The sequence below is a fragment of the Balaenoptera musculus genome, chromosome 11 (assembly GCF_009873245.2).
Source record: "Balaenoptera musculus isolate JJ_BM4_2016_0621 chromosome 11, mBalMus1.pri.v3, whole genome shotgun sequence".
Lineage (NCBI taxonomy): Eukaryota > Metazoa > Chordata > Mammalia > Artiodactyla > Balaenopteridae > Balaenoptera > Balaenoptera musculus.
In genome coordinates this window covers 38,208,646-38,226,902 of record NC_045795.1, presented here as the reverse complement: position 1 = coordinate 38,226,902, position 18,257 = coordinate 38,208,646, and the positions used below count along the sequence as shown (strand labels likewise).

General features: G+C 45.9%; 1 protein-coding gene across 13 annotated transcripts in view; it reads left to right on the top strand.

Moving 5' to 3' along the window:
* Positions 1-18,257, top strand: part of PNPLA1 (patatin like phospholipase domain containing 1) — a 55,575-nt gene that overhangs the window by 23,464 nt on the left and 13,854 nt on the right. For 3 of the 13 annotated variants that reach the window (XM_036870106.1, XM_036870104.1, XM_036870101.1), the window contains exons 3-9: positions 463-528; positions 1,475-1,684; positions 2,561-2,621; positions 6,137-6,190; positions 9,992-10,561; positions 13,432-13,510; positions 14,714-14,839. In XM_036870106.1, coding sequence (XP_036726001.1) covers positions 463-528; positions 1,475-1,684; positions 2,561-2,621; positions 6,137-6,190; positions 9,992-10,561; positions 13,432-13,510; positions 14,714-14,839 — 1,166 coding nt within the window. Of the gene's footprint in view, positions 1-462; positions 529-1,474; positions 1,685-2,560; positions 2,622-6,136; positions 6,191-9,991; positions 10,562-11,216; positions 11,437-13,431; positions 13,511-14,713; positions 14,840-15,320; positions 15,560-18,257 lie in introns of those variants that run through there. The other 10 variants (XM_036870109.1, XM_036870107.1, XR_005021946.1 and 7 more) reach the window with 9 other exon arrangements.

The following is an 18,257-nucleotide window of genomic DNA, read 5'->3' as shown; positions in this document are numbered from 1 at the left end:
CTTGCAACCCCTGGGTTGGGTGCTTCTTCTTTGGGACCACGACGCCCATGCTCACCTCCATCACAGCACCTGTCACCCCATGTACTGTCACCTACTTGCTTGCTCCCCCTCTGAGCATTCCCAAGGGTAGGCATCTCACCCTCCTTTGATTCCAGGCCCAGGCCAGACACATTAATGGTTTTTGAATCCCATCGGATTCATGGAAATTTGGTGCTAGAAGGAACCCTGGAGATCATTGAGGCCACTCTCTCCCTTTAAAACTGGGACATCTGGCCCAGCCTGACCAAGCAGGTTACCAAGGATCCAGCCAGGAGCTGAACTTGGGGCTCCACTTCCCAGGGCAGTGACTCCACCTTGGGTTTAAGGAGGGCCAGGCTGATGGTGGCCCAGATGCCCGCAGGTGATCCCTCCCCACCCAGCCCCCAGGCCTTGGGCATCTCAACCCTGTTCTCTCCCCCACAGGCCCTGTACTGCAGCTGCTTTGTCCCTGTGTACTGCGGCCTCATTCCTCCAACTTACCGTGGCGTGGTAAGTACCTCAGTGTGGGAGGGGGGGTGAGCTGGGATCCAGGGGTGCCTCAGGGCCCCTGTGACCCACATTTGGGAGGAGTGGTCTCAGAATTCAGTGGCAAGACCAAGAATTGAAAAGGTCCTTGTGGTTTCCTACTCAGAATTCCCAGCGTAGATAGATTTCTGGGGCTTTAAGAAGACCTTCTCCCCCTAAGTTGGGCTTCTCTCTGGACCCACCAACACATTACTGAACCCAGCAAGTCAAGGCTCCACAGGTTTGCCAGATTTCCCCAGCAGGAAAATCCAGCAGGTCTGAGACTCTGTACCTCTAATCAACTTCAGCTGATGCCAGTGCTGCCGGCCCACGGACGACACTCTGAGTAGGAAGATTTAACCCATGCCCCCTCCTCATTTTACGTATAGAGAAAATGAGATCCAGAGATTAGGAATCAGCTAGTAGATGGACCCCCGTATTGCATGTCATTCATTTAATTCGCAGGCACCCAGAGAGTTAGAGCCTCAGTGTCTGTGATCCTTTGTTCACATCTGAGGAAACAGAAGCCCCAAGAGGGGAAGGGACTTGAGGGTAGACACAGGGTGGTCAGGGGTGCTCTGGAGGGTGTTGAGGGTGTCTGACCTCAACAGAGGGAGGCAGCTTGGACCCAGGGCAGTCTGGAGGAGGGATATTGCACAACCTGCTCAGACCCACCACTTGTGCACCTTCTCAAAAGGCCCTGTGGATGAGCTCCTTTCCCCGGCCCTGCCCTCAGACACTGAGGGACTCCACGAGGGGTAACGTGACAGGGAAGCATTCACTCCTGCTTCATCCAGAGTATGGATGCCCCCGGACCTTGGTGTCAAACCTTCTCCCAAGGGACCCATTTCTTTGCCCTCCCTGAGTGGGGGAGAGGACCTATGACCCCAGATGAGCATTTCTCACTCTGCCTCCCCCCTCCGCCCTGCAGCGGTACATCGACGGGGGCTTCTCGGGCATGCAGCCCTGCTCCTTCTGGACAGACTCCATCACCATCTCCACCTTCAGTGGTCAGCAGGACATCTGTCCGCGGGACTGCCCCGCCATCTTCTGTGACTTCCGCATGTTCAACTGCTCTTTCCAGTTCTCCCTGGAGAACATCGCCAGGATGACCCATGCCCTGTTCCCCCCAGACCTGGTGGTAAGAGACAGGAGGGACCTGGGGGGTGGGCAAGGAGAGCCGGAAAGGGTGATGGGGGCTGGAGTGGGATGGGGGAGCCAATGAGGCCCACTCAGTCCATCTCAAATGATCCCTTAAACTTCCTCCTAGAGCTGTATCCCGGCCTTGCTGCCAACTGGGTATGTGACCTTGAACAAGGGCCCTAAGTGCTCCCAGCCTCAATTTTCTCCCCTGTAAAATGAGATGATCTCAGAACCACTGATAGCAATGTTGGCTGAACTCTCCCATTTTGACATGCAATGTGGGTTCAGCAAACTATGGCCCAGGGGCCAAATCCAGCATATGACTTGTTTTTGTACAGCCTGTGAGCTAAGAATGGACTTTCTATTTTTAAAGCATCGTTTAAAAAATAAAAAAAAAAACAAGAAGAAGTGACAGAGACTATATGTGGCCTACAAAGCCCCAAATATTTACTGTTTGGCCCTTTACAGAAAAGGCATTGTGGGCAATATCTGGTGTAATCCTCCAGCATCCTCTGTGATAGATACTGTTATTATTCCCATTTTACAAGTGAAGAAACTGAGGCTGTGAGAGGTTACATTCACACAGCCACCCAGCCAATAAGTGGCAGCACTGGGATTTGAACCCAGTCTCCAAATGCTGCTCTTTATACTGTCCAAATGCACCTTCTCTGGTTCTACTATAAACATCGCACCCTCTCCGGCCCAGGGAAAGCTGATGATCAGCTGTTCTTAGCAGGTGGTGAAGGATGGGCACATTTTGAAAAGCTCATCATATAAAGCTTAAGAACAATGAAAGCAGCTGCTTTGGGAGAGGGGACTATGGGTCTCTCTGTTGCTACAGTCTTAGTTATTTTCCTGGTGCCCCACCTTGCAGATCCTGCACAATTATTACTACCGAGGGTATGAAGATGCCGTTTCGTACTTGAGGCGGCTGAGTAAGTACCGTGTGGCGCCCCGAGGAAGAGGAGGAAGATGGGGCAAAGACAGGAAGTAGAAGGGCTGGATAGAGGAGCATTTCCCCCCAGTTTGGGAACTGGAGGTGCTCTTCACCCAGGAGAGCTGGAAATGGGCACAGGGACCTGACAGCCTTCATTGTCCAGATGTTACTGTGGCCAGAAATTAGGACCACTGTGGAAAAGGGGCTTTAGGTTAACTGATGGGACAGTGTCTAGGGCTTTTGTACAAATGTATTTCTGAATTTAAAAACTATGCTTAGGAAATACATAGCTCATATCTCCCTGGAGCATTCCATTCTCATATCATTACATTTTCTTGCATTTTATTATCTTTCCAATGAAACAGTATTGTTAATGTAGAACTAGATGTGACTAGTTTATGTTTGTGTGAGACTTTTGAGTGACATATTGATCAACAAATGAGAGAGAAGAGCCCTTGCCCTAGGTTGGTTTGGAAAGCATGGTCCCACCACCCCTGTGTATCCTCTGTGCATTATCTGGGTGGAAGAAAGACTCCAATGGCATGCACTAAACACTCTAACTCCATGAAGACCATGCAAACATCTTTGTTAAAAGGAAAGAAAAAATGCTTTTCTATATTTAGAATTAATTCCATAGAGCATATTTCCAGAAAAAAGGGACTTCTGGATCAAAGGGTGTTTACCTAATGTTATATCATAAATATTTTTCCATGTTGCCGTATGGTCTTTGTAACTGGCTTCTTGGCACCTGTATAATATTCCATCACAGTTGTACAGAATACTTTGATCATTCTTTGAGTTTCCAAATGTTCACTATTATAGACAACCCTGTGGTGAACTTTTTGTGTATGTAGTTTAAAAAATATATTTAAGGAGTGAGATTAAGGGGTTGAATGAGGTTTTTCTCGTAAGATATGCGCACTTTTTTCCTTCAAAATTGCTTCCTGCTGGGACTTCCCTGGCAGTCCAGCGATTAAGACTCTGTGCTTCCACTGCAGGGGGTGCAGGTTCTATCCCTGTTGAGGAAATAAGATCCTGCATGCCGCGTGGTGCAGCCAAAAAATTGCTTCCTGCTTTCCTAAGCTCCCCTGTCCTAACTCTTTACTTTCTCCTGGGTCCATTCTCCCGACTAGGGGTGTAGGGAGCAGGAGCACAGGATGGAGAGAATGTGGGCTCTGGAGGCAAGTAGCCCTGGGCCAGGGTCCCCATTCCCCAAGCTGTGTGAGCTCCAGGAAATCACTCTCCCTCTCTGAGTCTTAGTTCCAAATCTGTAAAAAGGGTTTAGATCCTGCTTTTTGACACACCAGCTATGTGACCTTGAGCAAGTAATTCATCTCCTGGGGCCTGTTTTCTCATCTGTACAAGGTGGCTGACGGTGGAACCTACCTCTGAGTTTTATTCCTAGCAACGGTCAATCCAGTCCACTGCCCCCTCTGACCTCAGGGACAGGGCCCTCCTCTCACCTCTCTGCAGACAGACCCCTCCTAACCCTGACTGTCCCCTGACAACTGCCCCATCTTCCAAATTTTCACAGGTGACAGCTGTGAAGCCGAGCCCCCGGTGTCCAACAGGAGGACGACCTGAGGGGTGTGGTGGTGGTGGAGCTGAGGTCTCACCTACAGAGCTTAGGGAATAGGAGGGTCTGGCTAGGGCCTGTGGTCCTTTCTGCTCCAGGTGGGGAGCCCCTCCATTCTTTCCTCAGTGATGGTGTATATTGAGGGCTTGAGGTTTGGGGATCCCCTGATTTGTTTCTTGGATCTCGGCGCAGACACCAATTCCCTGCCCCAGGAAATCCCGCTACACCTCAGATTGCAGCCTGGGTACCTGGCTGCCTCCACACCTGTCTCTCCCCTAGAACTTTTCCTTTCTCTTCCTCTCAGGGCAAGCCCTGGGAAGACTTACACAGTGGGTTGTTAAGCATCTCTAGTCTCCCCCATTTCTCAGTAGCCCCTTATCCTCTCACCCTCCCCCCTTCCACCCTTAGCTGGTGTGGACATTTTCACAGGTATGAACGGCAGTCTTAAACCCGAGGATGAAACTCTAATCGTAGCATTGCAGGCAACCACTCCTGAATTGGGGCAGTATATGGAGGATGGCAGGTTTTCCCCAATGGCCCTGGAATCACTCCAAGTAGGAACAGACACAACTCATAAGGGAGAAAAAAACTCGTGCTGGCTGCCAGCTGTTTTTGCTTCCTCTTCCAATTGGCAAATGTGTGTGTGGCTTTCTCAGTGCAAGTTTCAGCTCCAGCACCTAAATCCTCTTGGGTTTGCTGGGCCTGGAGTTTTCTCCCGGCACCAGATGCAAGCAGGAAATACTGACATAGCCTGAGAAATCCCCACCTACCATCTGGGAACAGAAAACGGAAGTCTGCTCCAGCCTCCTGCCTGCTTTCTGAAAGGGGGTCACCTCAGGTAGGAAGCCACACCTGCAAGGTGTCACCCTCAACTCCTCTGCTCACAGCCTGGCATCCTCTTTCTCCTCCCTCCTAAGGGTTCACATTTACCTAATTATTCCTGCCACCAGGTGAGCCTCCCTCTCCACCCTTGGCCTCCCCGACAGCAGCCTTCTACCAAAGGGAAGGACACGGCTTGCTGGCATCCTTGAAAATCCATATTCCCCGCACAGACACAGGTACATGGGCGTTGAGTGAGGTTGGAGCTCAGAGGATGCCATGTCTGAAATATCCATGCCATATCCAGCCATGCCCGGCCAGACTGACCTTCCTCCCTCCCTTCCTCCCAATCACAATTGGGTAAGTTTTGACACAGACACAGACACACAGACACAGACACACACACCTGTGAAACCAGCACCACAATCAGGATAGGGAACAATCCATCATGCCTGAAGTTTCCTCATGCCCCTTTGGGATCCCTCCCACCTTCCCCAAGCAAACCCTGATGTCTTTCTGTCATTATAGATTAATTTGCATTTTTAGAGTTTTTGATAGATGAACTCTTATAGTATGAATTCTTTTTTGTCTGCATTCTTTCACTCAGCATAATTATTCTGAGATTCACCCATGTCATTGCATGGTATAAATAGTTCATTCCTTTTTGCATTCCAATCCACTGTATGAATATACCACAGTTCATTTATCCATTCACCTGTTAATGGGCATTTAAGTTGTATCCAATTTGGGATTGTTACGAATAAAGCTGCTATGTACATTCATGCATGAATTTCTGTATGGACAAATGCTTTCATTTCTCTTGGGTAAATACCCAGGAATGGAATGACCTGATCATATGGTGGATGCATGTTTAATATGTAATATATATATATATCTACAAATATATGTATAACATACAATATTTTAATATAAAATGTAATGTATATAATTGTAGTAAAACACACATAACATAAAATTTACCGTCTTAGCCATTTTAAGTGTACAATTCAGTAGTGTTAAACATACACTGGTGTGCAACCAATCTCCTGAACTTTTCCATCTTGCAAAAATGAAACTCTACACCCATTAACCAACTCTCCTTTTCTCCCACCCCCTAGACCCTGGCAACCACCATTCTATTTCTATGAGTTTGAATACTTTAGGTACCTCATGTAAGTGGAATCATAATAGTATTTGTCTATTTGTGACTGGTTTATTTCATGTATAACGTCCTCAAGATTCACACATGTTGTAGCATGTGACAGGATTTCCTTCCTTAAGGCTAAATAATATTCTATCATGCATATAGAGCAGATTTTCTTAATCTATTCATTCATCAGTGGACATTTGGGTTGCTTCCACCTCTTGGCTATTGTGAATAATACTGCAATGAACATGGCTGTGCAGATATCTCTTCGAGATCCTATTTTCAATACTTTTGGATGTGTATGGACTGAGAAACACACCCAGAATGTATGTCTAACTTTTTAAGAAGTTACCAAATTGTTTTCTAGAGTGGTTGTACCATTTTACATTCCCAACAGTGAATGAGAATTCCAGTTTCCCCACATTCTCACCAACACTTGGTATGGTCAGTCTTTTTAATATTAGCCATTCTAATAGGTATGTGGTAGTATCTTATTGTGGTTTTAATTTGCATTTCCCTAATGACTAATGATGCTGAGCATCTTTTCCTTGGCTTATTAGTTGTTCATATATATTCTTTGGTGAAGTGTCTGTTCAACTCTTTTGCCCATTTTCCCCTAGACCTTTAATAGGCTTTATTTTTTAGAATCATTTTAGATTTACAGAAAAAATGTGAAAATAATACAGAGAGTTTTCATATACTCCACATCTAGGTTTCCCTATTGTTTTAGGTCTCACACTTGTTAGATGTTATAGCATGGTACACATTTGGTGCATAGTATGGTATATTGTTTACAATTAGTGAACCAATGTTGATAAATCGTTATGAACTAAAGTCCATACTTTATTCAGATTGCCTTAGTTTTTACCTAATGTCCTTTTTCTGGCCCAGGATCCCATTCAGGATCCCTCATCACATTTAGTTGTGCTGTCTCCTTAGGCTTCTCTTGTCTGTCACAGTTGCTCAGACTCGCCTTGTTTTTAATGACCTACTGGCCAGATATTTTGTAGAATGTCCCTCAGTTGGGATTTGCTTGGTGTTTTTCTCATCATTAGACTGGGGTTGTGGGTGTGTGGGGGAAAGACCACAGAGGCAAAGTGCCATTCTCATCACGTTGTATCAAGGGTACATGCTGTGAGGTGGTGTTTGTCAGGTTTTTCCACTGTAAATCTACTCTTCCTTTCCATACTGTGCTCTTTGGAAGGAAGTCACTAAGAAGTAGGGAGTTATTCTCCACTTCCTTAAGGGCTGAGTATCTACAGAAATTATTGGGAATTCTTCATCATGAGAGATTTGTCTCTTTCTCCGCCTATTCAATCATTTGTTTACCTATTCAATCATTTGTTTATATTAGTATGGACTCGTTGATACTTATTTTATACTGTGGGTTATTACTCAGTCCTACTTTATTTATTTTGTTACTCAAATTGTTCCACCTTTGGCCATTGGGAGCCCTTTCAATTGACTCTTTTGCCCATTTATTTTTATTTTTTATTTTTATTTTTTTGGCCTCACCGCACACAGCTTGTGGGAGCTTGTGGGATCTTAGTTCCCCAACCAGGGATAGAACCTGGGCCCTCAGCAATGAAAGCGTAGAGTGCTAACCACTGGACTGCCAGGAAATTCCCATCTTTTGCCCATTTAAAAAATGGAATTGTTTGTTTTCTTGTTAAGAGCTTTTATGTATTCTAGATAAATGCCCTTTATCAGAATTTGCAAATATTTTCTCCCAGTCTGTGATTTCTCTTTCCAACTCCTTAACAGTGTCTTCTGAAAAGGAGAAGTTTATCATTTCGATAGGGTCCATATTAAATTTTTTCCTTTGTGGATCATGCTTTTGGTGTCTTTATCTAAGAAATCTTTGCCTCACCCAAGATCACAAAAAGCCTTTCTCCTTTGTCATATTTTCAAAGTTGATTTGGTTATTCTAGGTCTTTTGTCATTTTATATGAATTTTAGAAATGGTTTGTGAATTTCCACACAGAAAACAATCGCACTATGTTTTTCTTGTCAACCTATTCTCTCATCCTCTGCAATTACCACCTCAAACCTTCTGCTCCTGATTTCCAGCCTCCTACCCCACCTGACTTCCTACTTCACAGGAAAAACCAAAACCATGAGAGGGGAGTTCTCTCAACTTTGTACCACCAAATATACAGACTCACCTTTCCCTGACCCCCTCCTTCTTAGCATATGAAAGGAAGCGTCCCTCTTCCTGTCTAAAGCTCACCCAACCACCCGGGCTCAGACACCATTCCAATCTCAGAATTCTCTAGTTTTCCATTATTCTCTCTCTCTCCAACCTCCATCTCTCAACTGGATCCTTACCAGCAACGTTTAAATCTACCCCAGGCTTGTCTGTTTTAGAAAACTTTCCCTGGGTTCCCCTCCCCACCTCTCCTGATCAATCCTGGCTCCTTCCTCTTCTCACTCTGCTTTTCCTCCCTAGGCCAACTCCTCCACTGCCACCATTATGGCTTCAGTTACCATCCATAGGTGGGGCTCCCAAATATATATCTCTAACCCTCATCTCTTCTCTGAGATCCAAACACATATATCCAGCTACCCACTTGTCATCTCTCCTTGGACATCTCAAAGGCCCCCTACACTCAACATGTCTCCAAAACAAACTTCACTCTCCCCACTTCTCCCCAGACCCACCCCTCCATGGTTGTATTCTAAGCCAATGGCACTGACATTCATCCAATTATGTAAGCCCCCCCTCCCCGTCTGTGGAAAAATTGTCTTCCTCAAAACTGGTCCCTGGTGCCAAAAAGGTTGGGGACTGCTGGTGTAAGCCACATCCTTCCCCTCACCCTCCAATCAATCCATCGTCAGTTCTCATTTATTTTACCTCCTAAGCAGAATCCTCTATCTCCTTCCAAGGGGAAGCCCCACACACCTCTCTCAGAACCCTGACAGGGTGCCCTGGGTCCCCTCTTGCTTTTCTCAGTGAGTCTCTGCACAGCAGCCAGAGTGATCTTGTCAAAACCAGAGACAGGTCTTCACCTCTCTGCTCATAAGTCTTCATGGTCTCTATGAAAACCAAGGGTCTTTGATGCCTCCTCTAAGCCCTTGCATGGTCTGGCCCCTGTGGCCTCCTCAGCCCCATCTCCCATCACAAGTATCCCCACCCCTGTTCCACCTACACTGACCTTGGAGGGTCTTGGCTTCCTCCTGCTCCCTCGAACCTGTGACCTTTGTGTGTGCTGTTCGCTCTGCCTGAAATGCTCCTCCTCATCCCACCCTGACCACCCCCTGGACCTCTCCCCTGTCACGTCTCAGCTCAAATGTCACTCCCTCTGGTAAGCCCTCCCTGCTCCCGTCTCTCCTAGTACCACATCTTCACTTCCTAGCACTTGTCTTGGTTAAAACTTGAGGTTATTGGGGTGGTTAGTGCCTGCCCCCAGGCTAGACTGTAAGCTCCAAGAGGTCTATTTTTGTCTCCTTCAACTCCTCAGTGCCTGGTATAATGCCTGGCACATATTAGATGCTCAATAAGTATCCATTGAATAAGTGGATCAATACACAATCAAATATTCAATATGAATTCAAGTAAGTAAAGAAAGGCCACTGAAAAGCACTAATCCAGGAGTTCCCTGGTGGCCTAGTGGTTAGAATTCTAGGCTTTCACTGCTGGGGTTCAATCCCTGATCAGGGAACTGAGATCCTGCAAGTTGTGCAGCGCAGCAAAAACAGAACAAAAACAATGAAAAGCACTAATCTTGTTTATGAGAATAATTTGGGAAACCATTTTTTGCAAATACTATGCTGATGCCAGGGGTTAGTAATGCCACCTGTGACCCCATGCTGTTGTTTTTCCTAGATGCTGCTTACCTTAATTCTCCTTCCAAGAGAGTGATTTTCCCCTGGGTAGAAGTGTACTGCCAGATAGAACACGCCCTTGGCAATGAGTGCCCTGAAAACTGTCAACCAAGCCTCCAAACAGAGCGGGCCAGTCCAGAAGAATCCAGACAACTTCACACACAATGGGCTCCCAAAGGGGAAAGAAAAGGTGGCCGTGGTCCACCTCTGTCCCCACCTGTGCAGACATCTGAATCCACATGTGAGTGGCCTGTGGAGTCACCTGTTTCACCACCTGCATCGCCACTGGCCTCATCACCATCAAAATCTCCAACTGACTTGCCACCTGTATCATGCCCAGCTGTGCACTTCCTCCCCAGCTCAACACCTGGGCTGTCACCTGTATCACCATCACAGCAGGTACAACTGACTGGATCACCATCCGGATCCCCACCCCCCCAGTCATCTATTTCATCCAGGACGTCCCTGGGGCCTTCCGCTGTGGGGACATCGCCAACATTGCCCCAATGTTCCTCTTCAGCAGCACCTGCACAGCCACCTGTGGAGGAACTGGGCCCAGAACAGCCCCAAGGTATGGACCCTTCTGGCTTCTCACAACTCCTCATGTCTGGAGCCCGTTGGCAAGTGTGTAATGACATGGTTGCTGGTAACCGTTGCTTTAGAGGGGTGCCTTGGTGAAGTTAGCCCGTAACTTTAGCGGCTCTACTTGCTATGAGGACAGACCACCACAAGAGGGCAGTGTACTTGACATTTGGGTTTTTTCTTCTTTAGTCCAGTGATTCTCAAAGTGTGCTCCCCAACTAGCAGCAATAGCACCACCCGAGAAGTTGTTAGAAATGAAAATTCTCAGGCCCTACCACATACCTACTAAATCACAAATTCTAGGAGTGGGACCCAGCTGTCTGCATTTTTTACAAGCCCTCCACATTTGAGAGCGGCTGTTCTAGTAGATTTTTTATTGTGAAAGCTGCTGTGCCAGGGCAATGCTACTCAAAAAGGGGTCTGTGGACCAGTGCCAGTCCCTGTATTATTTGTTACTAGTTCACAATGAAATGAGTACAGAAAGTGAGAACAAGCACTTAGAAATGTTTATAGCAATACAGTAGAGCCATGACATCCAAGAGCTTGGTCATTTTCCTACTAATTCATTTATATTGTATTTCACAAAAGCGCTAGTCCATTATGGATTGTAAATAGTATTTTAAAAAACTGGTTCTTTACTACAGGTGAAGCACCTCTCTGGGAGCTGCAAAGATGAACAGCTCTTAATTCCTCACTCTCAGGAAATCTCCCCTCCAACAGAGGGAATGGCATGGATACCAACCTCAAAAATGCAAAAAGAATTCTTAAGTACTATATAACTAACAAAAACAGTGTTGAGGGTATTCATAGAGAATAAGATCACATCTCTCTGGGGAGATAAGGAAGGCTTCTTGGAGGTGACAGGTGATTTGAAATGGGCAAGATTTTGACAGTTGTGGTTTGTGGGATCCGACAGAGTAGAAAGAACATTTCAGATTTTGTTTATTCCAGAGGCTCAGGTGCAGAGAAGGAAAGTGCAAGGTACATTCAGGATGAAAAGGATACCTGTTTGGCCACTGTGGGTGGTCTGGGTGGGGACCAAGGCAGAGGGGCCCAAATGATGGACCGAAGCCAGGTGGTAGGGTCCTCATGGTCCACCAGCCAAGCTTCCATAGTTATTACGATCAACAGTAGCACACATTAGCAAGGTCTCCTTCTTTGTGGATCTGCCCCAAGTCAGGGGTGACCCCCCTTTCTCTGGAATAGGTTCTCTTTGTCTTTTTTTTGTTTTTCTTTTCTTTTCTTTCTTTTTTTCTTTTTTTTTTTTTGAATAGGTTCACTTTGATTCTTTTTTTTTTTTTTTTTTTTTAATTTATTTTTGGCTGCGATGGGTCTTGCTGTGAGCGGGCTTTCTCTAGTTGCAGCGAGTAGGGGCTACTTTTCGTTGAGGTGCACGGGCTTCTCATTGTGGTGGCTTCTCGTATTGCGGAGCACGGGCTCTAGAGTGCAGGCTCAGTAGTTGTGGCTCACGGGCTTAGTAGCTCTGCGGCATGTGGGATCTTCCCGGACGAGGGCTTGAACCCATGTCTCCTGCTTTGGCAGGCGGATTCTTAACCACTGTGCCACCAGGGAAGTCCCACTTTGATTCTTTTAACAATGAGACAAAAATATCAGAACATTAAGAGTCAGAAAATTGTTCAAAGTCTTTCACCTGCTCTCTTCTTCCCTGTTACATGAAATGCATTTATTTTATGTTACCGCACCTGTACTTAAAGGCAGCCATCTTCAGGGGCCTGAGAACTTCTGGGCCCAGAGCTGGCATTCCTCACTCATATTGGGGGTGGACAGAGGGTATGGATAGCCCAGTGATTCTCGACTGCAGGCCATATTACCCCCCAGGAGACATTTGGCGACATCTGGAGACATTTTTGGTTGTCACCAAGTGGGTAACGTCTAGTTGGGAGAGGCCAGGGATGCCGCTAAACATCCTGCAATGCTCAACCCCTATAACAACGAATTGCCTGGCCCTTAGCGTCAGTCGTGCTGAGGCTGAGGAATCCTGCTGGAGCCTCCAGCTGGTCTCAGCAGTGACATCCTAGGCCACCTGTAGGAATTGGGCAGAGTGGAGCCCCAGGGGTTCATGTTAGCCGTCGTTTGGCAGTGGCCATGTTGTTGTTGGGGGCGGGAGGTGCTGCAAAAAGTCCCAGGAAAATCCATAAACAAAGGAGCCACAAATAGATTTGGGAGAGTGAGGGATATCCAGCAGGTCCCCAAATGAAAGAAGTTCAGATAGAGGAATTTATTAATTTATTCTATGTTATTTTTATTTACATGTATTACATAATTACATATTAATATTCATGTGTTATATATCCCCCTACTCATCGGAAACATGCAAAGAGCTTACTTAAGGGAATTCCCTGGTGGTCCGGTGGTTAGCACGCAGGCTTTCACTGCCGTGGGCCCAGGTTCAATCCCTGGTTGGGGAACTAAGATCCCGTAAGCCAAAAAATAAAAATAAAAAAAAGGGAGCTTACTTAAGAACAATGATCATGAAACTATTTCCTATTCCAGCAAAAAAGACAAAAGCATTACATAAAGCAGATGCTAGAAGGTTTAGACCCCTGTGGGGGATTTTCTTGAAAACTTTCCCTAACACAACTGGCTACTTTTTATGAGGGAATTGCTGATAATATTACATCAAGGGTTAGCTTCAGACCTTCTGCAGATGCCACTGCCCTGGATCTCAGTCAAATCCAACAACATGATTCTGGTCCCAAATACGAGAATTTGAAAGTAAAAGTTCTTTACTGTTTCTGAACATTTCACTTACTTCCTATTGTTATTTCAAAAATGACTAAGTACTCCTCCCCAACCCCATCTCACTCATGTCTCCTATATTTTCATTTTTGGCTGTAGCTCCCTTTGCTTCTTCAAATTCCAAAAGCACCGTGCCTCTGGCTAATGTGAAGGAAACCATGAGCAAGCCTTATGCAATGTAAGTGTCTCCTCAATTGGGAACATGTTCTTTCCTTTGGTCAGGGGAGAGGGCCCAGCTAAGTGATATTTTCCATCTCTTTAGCTGCCCAAGGAGCACTGGGTTCCTTTTCTGGATGTGATTTCGGTCCATCCCCTTACCGTTCGCAGACCACCACTCCCTCTTCTCTCTTCCCCAGTGAAGGCAACGTGTGGGACATGAGCCTATTCACACTGACAGTGTCATTCCCCCCGTCCCTGCTGTGCACACTGGGGAATGTACCTTCTCTAAATGCAGTGGGAGAGTGTGTACCCCTCCTCGTATCTGACTCTCTGTTGATGTCTCAGTTCAAAAGAGCTGGCAGGCATGCTACATCCTAGCCTTTGGTGGATCCTGCACAGTATAAGTTGAGAGACTCTACCAAAAACTTCCCTTAATCCAAATTATTTTCTATCAGCATAAAAAGAGGGGTAATATTCCTATGTTGTAGATTGTCCCCAGAAAGTCTTTTCTTATAATGCGCACCAACTGTCTGGGCTGCTGGGTTGTTTAACATGTACTCCATTATTGTCTTTGCAGTGATTGGGAGAGGGCCTGGGAAGCTGTTTTTTGTTTGTTTGTTTTGTTTGTTTGTTTCTTCCTCTCTGGGAACCGCAATACCCAGACTCCTTTGCTGACTGAATGCCAGTGGGGTTAGCCAGTGGAATGCAACAGCAGGAGATCAGAGGGTGAATCAAGGGTATTTCTGCCCCCCAACCTCATCCCTTCCTGCCTTGGGTAGCTCTGGCAGTGGCTGAGTTTTTCTATGGCCACAGTTGCAGAGAACAGGGCCTGAGGCACTTTTATTTTTGATATTCCCACTCGATATCATATCAAGTATATTAAAACATACCTGCTTCTCACATTAAGTATAGTTTTAATTATAAAACTTTTGGAAAGAGTTTGCATAAATAATTTTGTACTTGGGCATAAATTATGTGTTTTGTTCACATGACAAACTTTATTGCATTGACATATAACTGTATAAAAGTTTAGCTGAGTTTCATTTGACTCGTTGGCATGATGTTACTTAGATAAACAGTCATTGATTACAAAATAAAAGTTCGCCAGGGAACTCTAATGTTCAGCCAGGGTTGAGAACCATGGCATTGGTGTTTCTGTCTACCTTCTGAGCTGGAGCAGGGCTCTGTCATGAACCAACCATTATTTCATCTATTTTCTCAGGGAGAGAACTGCTGAAGACTCCAATTGGGTGAGCAAGGTATTCAAGAAGAACAAACAAAAGACAAGTGACACCAGAAAAGGCTTCCCAAGACATCCACAATCTAAAACACCAGGCAGCAAAATGCAGTGAGCATGACTCATGTTTCTAATTCCACAGGGAGGAGGAGGTTTGGGAATGGTCTGCAGGAAGGTTACAGGGGTAGTGAGGGAGTGAATAAGGATGGGGATGGGGAGCTGGGCTTTGGGGTTGGACACACCCAACGTAAAATCCCTGCTTTGCCACAGTCTCACCTGGTGAGTGCACTTAGGACTCTTGGTCTTTCTGAGCCTCTATCTCCTGATCTGTCAAATAGGGCTAATGCCAGCTCATAAGGTTGTTGTGAGGGCTTAACAAGGTCAACTGTGTAAACTGCTTCACAGAGTGCAAGATGTGTCATAGCACTCAATAATTAGTAGATATTATGGTTATATAACTCCCAGAGGTTAACTAGCCGCCTCTCAGCTTCTGAATAGAACTGCACTTTAAGAAGATGATTCTTTGGGGCACTAGTCTACCATCTTCTCCATCTGCTAGCTTCCGGAATAAAGTTGTTATTCCTTGTCCTAGAAAAAAAAAGGAAAGAACTGTACTTAAAAACCAAACGGGGGGCTTCCCTGGTGGTCCAGTGGTTAAGAAGTCGCCTTCCAATGCAGAGGAGACGGGTCCTCACATGGACCCCATAAGATCCCACATGCCGTGGGGCAACTAAGCCCGTGCGCCACAACTACTGAGGCTGCGTGCTCTAGAGCCCACACCACAACTAGAGAGAAGCCCACACACAGCAACGAAAGATCCCGCATGCCTCAACAAAGATCCCGCATGCTGCAACTAAGACCTGACGCAGCCAAATAAATAAATAAATATTAAACAAACAAACAAACAGGTGCGTGCTCATGTGACTCAACAGGTAGCGTTCCTAACTGCTGCCAACCTACAGCTAACGGTCCTGACCAATGTAGTCCTGCTTCTTATATAGCTTTTGAGTATATTAGACTGTTGTTGATTTAATCAGTCAACCTTTACGGAGCACCTACTAAATGCCAAGCACTCTTCTGGGTTCTGGGGATATCAAAGATGAATTCAGCTTGATCCCAAACTTTCAAGAATTTACCCCAAAGTTGAACTTTAGACCAAAGATAAGAGTAAAACCAACTAATCTGCCAAACTGTGAGCCCCGTGTAAACCAAGTCTTAATTTTTTTACTGAACCATAAAATTGTTTTTAAAGGCACATGCATATATACATACACACTCACAAATTCAAAATGCCAGCCTCAAACCCAAATCAAGCCAGTTATCATCTACAGTTATTTCACAGGATTATTGAAGTATTCTCTGAATGGAACAGACCCTGCTATTTAATTTGCTTCAAGCCTTAATTGGTTGGAAAAATTCCTAGCTCTTTCTATGAGACATCCAGTCCTGGGTGGGAGTCCCTGGGTAGGCACAGGGATGTATCAGGTAGATGAGGGTCAGAGGATCACCCTGGCAGCTATAGGCCCACTGCAAAATCTGGGCAAGTAGGTACTTGGTGGGTGGTAGGAAGCAGTATGGTGGGGAGGAGATTCAGAGCTGCTGCAGGAAGTAGAGCAGACCTACATGTCACTTTCTGGATTAAAGGATGGGCAGCAAGGGTGTAGGACCCAGAGGGCAGTTGGTGGTTTCTGGGGTTTGTAGGATCACTGCTGCCTGGGATTAATCTCACTCTGTTCCTTGGTCTCCATCCCCAAAACTTCCCTGACCTTTGAGTCTGTCTCTAGAAGCTCAGGGTCAGGTTTGGTCATGAGGATGTAGGCAGGTCTGCTATGGGTGTGGAGAAGCTTCCCTGCAGCTAGGAGTGCCCTCTGGAAGCCAGTTCCAGACTCGGGTCTTTGATTCCAGAGCCAGGCCTCTTCCCATACATCAGAGCAGTGGGAACTGTGCAGTTCAGCCAGAGCTACCTTGGTTGATAAACTTCTAGGAATTAAGGTGCTTTATAAAGAAGCAGGCTGTGATAAAAAAACAAACAAAACAACATTCATAAGCTGTGGAAAACACTGTTGTCAGTGGGTCACACATCCTGTGTGCGGTGCTCCTTTATAGAACAGGTTATGAAACTGCTTGGGGGCAATTTACCAATTGATTTTAAGCAATTCCATGCTTTGAGTTCAAATACAAGGTTAGTGGGCAGGGAAAAAAATCTTAAAAATATTAGGCATAGAGAGGTAGGAGTGGTCCAGGAAGAGGAAAGATCTGTTCCCAAACTACAATCACAAGAGACATTGTCACATCCACGGGCTAGTCCTGTGTAAATTCCTGGTCCCCAGCTGATATCTCTCCTGGCAGAGGAGAGAGTCTAGAATAAAAGCTCAGGGTAAATCTTCCATACGTTAATGTGCGTGCGTGCATGCATGTGTGTGTGTGTGTGTGTGTGTGTGTATGTTTTAAATTAGAAGTTCAAATCCATACTCTGGTGTGGGTTGTATTAGTCAGTTATTGCTGTTATGATAATGCTGTATAACAAATGACCCTCTTCCCCCAAGATCTCAGTGGATTACAAAACAAACATTTATTTTTTTTCTCTTTCATAGGGCTATGAGTTGGCTGGGATAGCTCTGCTTAGGCTACAGGTTGGGGTCAAGTCTGCTCCCTGTCCCTTTTATTCCAGGACCAGCAGTAATGCCAGATATGCCCTTCTCCTGGAGCGTGGCTAGATATATATATCAGCCTAGCTTTCCTCTGCTAGTCTTATCTCTTCTCAGTGGTCATCGGACTCAGGTTGTGTAACTGACCTCAAAGTAGAGAGACAGATTGAGAAGTTGAGAGACTGCCTACAGGCTGCAAATGGAAAAGGAGGAGGTCCACCTTGCTGATTGCTACCCACATCCTTCTAATTGCTGCCAAGTCTGTCAGACTCCCCAGATTTCCACCATTAAAGAGCCCCTCCTTTGAGTTACTATTGAATCTCCCCTTATTCAAAGGTGAATTTAATAATGGCTAAAACTTATAGAGTAGTTATTATGTTCCAAGCACTGTGGCACAGAGAGGTTAAGTAACATGCCCAAAGTCACACAGTTGGTAGATGGCAGAGCCAGGATCTGAATCCAGATCGTCTGTCACCAGAATCTTGATGTTGACCAAGTAGTACAGCCTCCTGGGGTAGAAGGAGCACTGGAGTGAGAATCAGAAGTCACAGAGTCTAGTCTAGTTCCTCCATTTGGGCAGGAGAGGCCTGGAGGTGCACTTGGAAACATGGCAGGGGGTAGGTCAGGCTGGCTTGTGTGCCATGCTAACGAGGTTGAACTTCACCTGTGTTACTAAGGAATCATCATAGGATTTAAACAACAGAATGACACAGTCAGATTTGAAAATTATCCAAGAATATGCAAGTCCACATCCCAACATTTCTCCAAGATGAGCTCTGCAGGTGTCTTCCTGCAATTTCCCAGAGAGGGCAAGTGACTTGCCCAGGGTCACACAGCAGGTGGAGGAGGGCTTGGAAATCAGGACTTCCAATTCCCCCTTT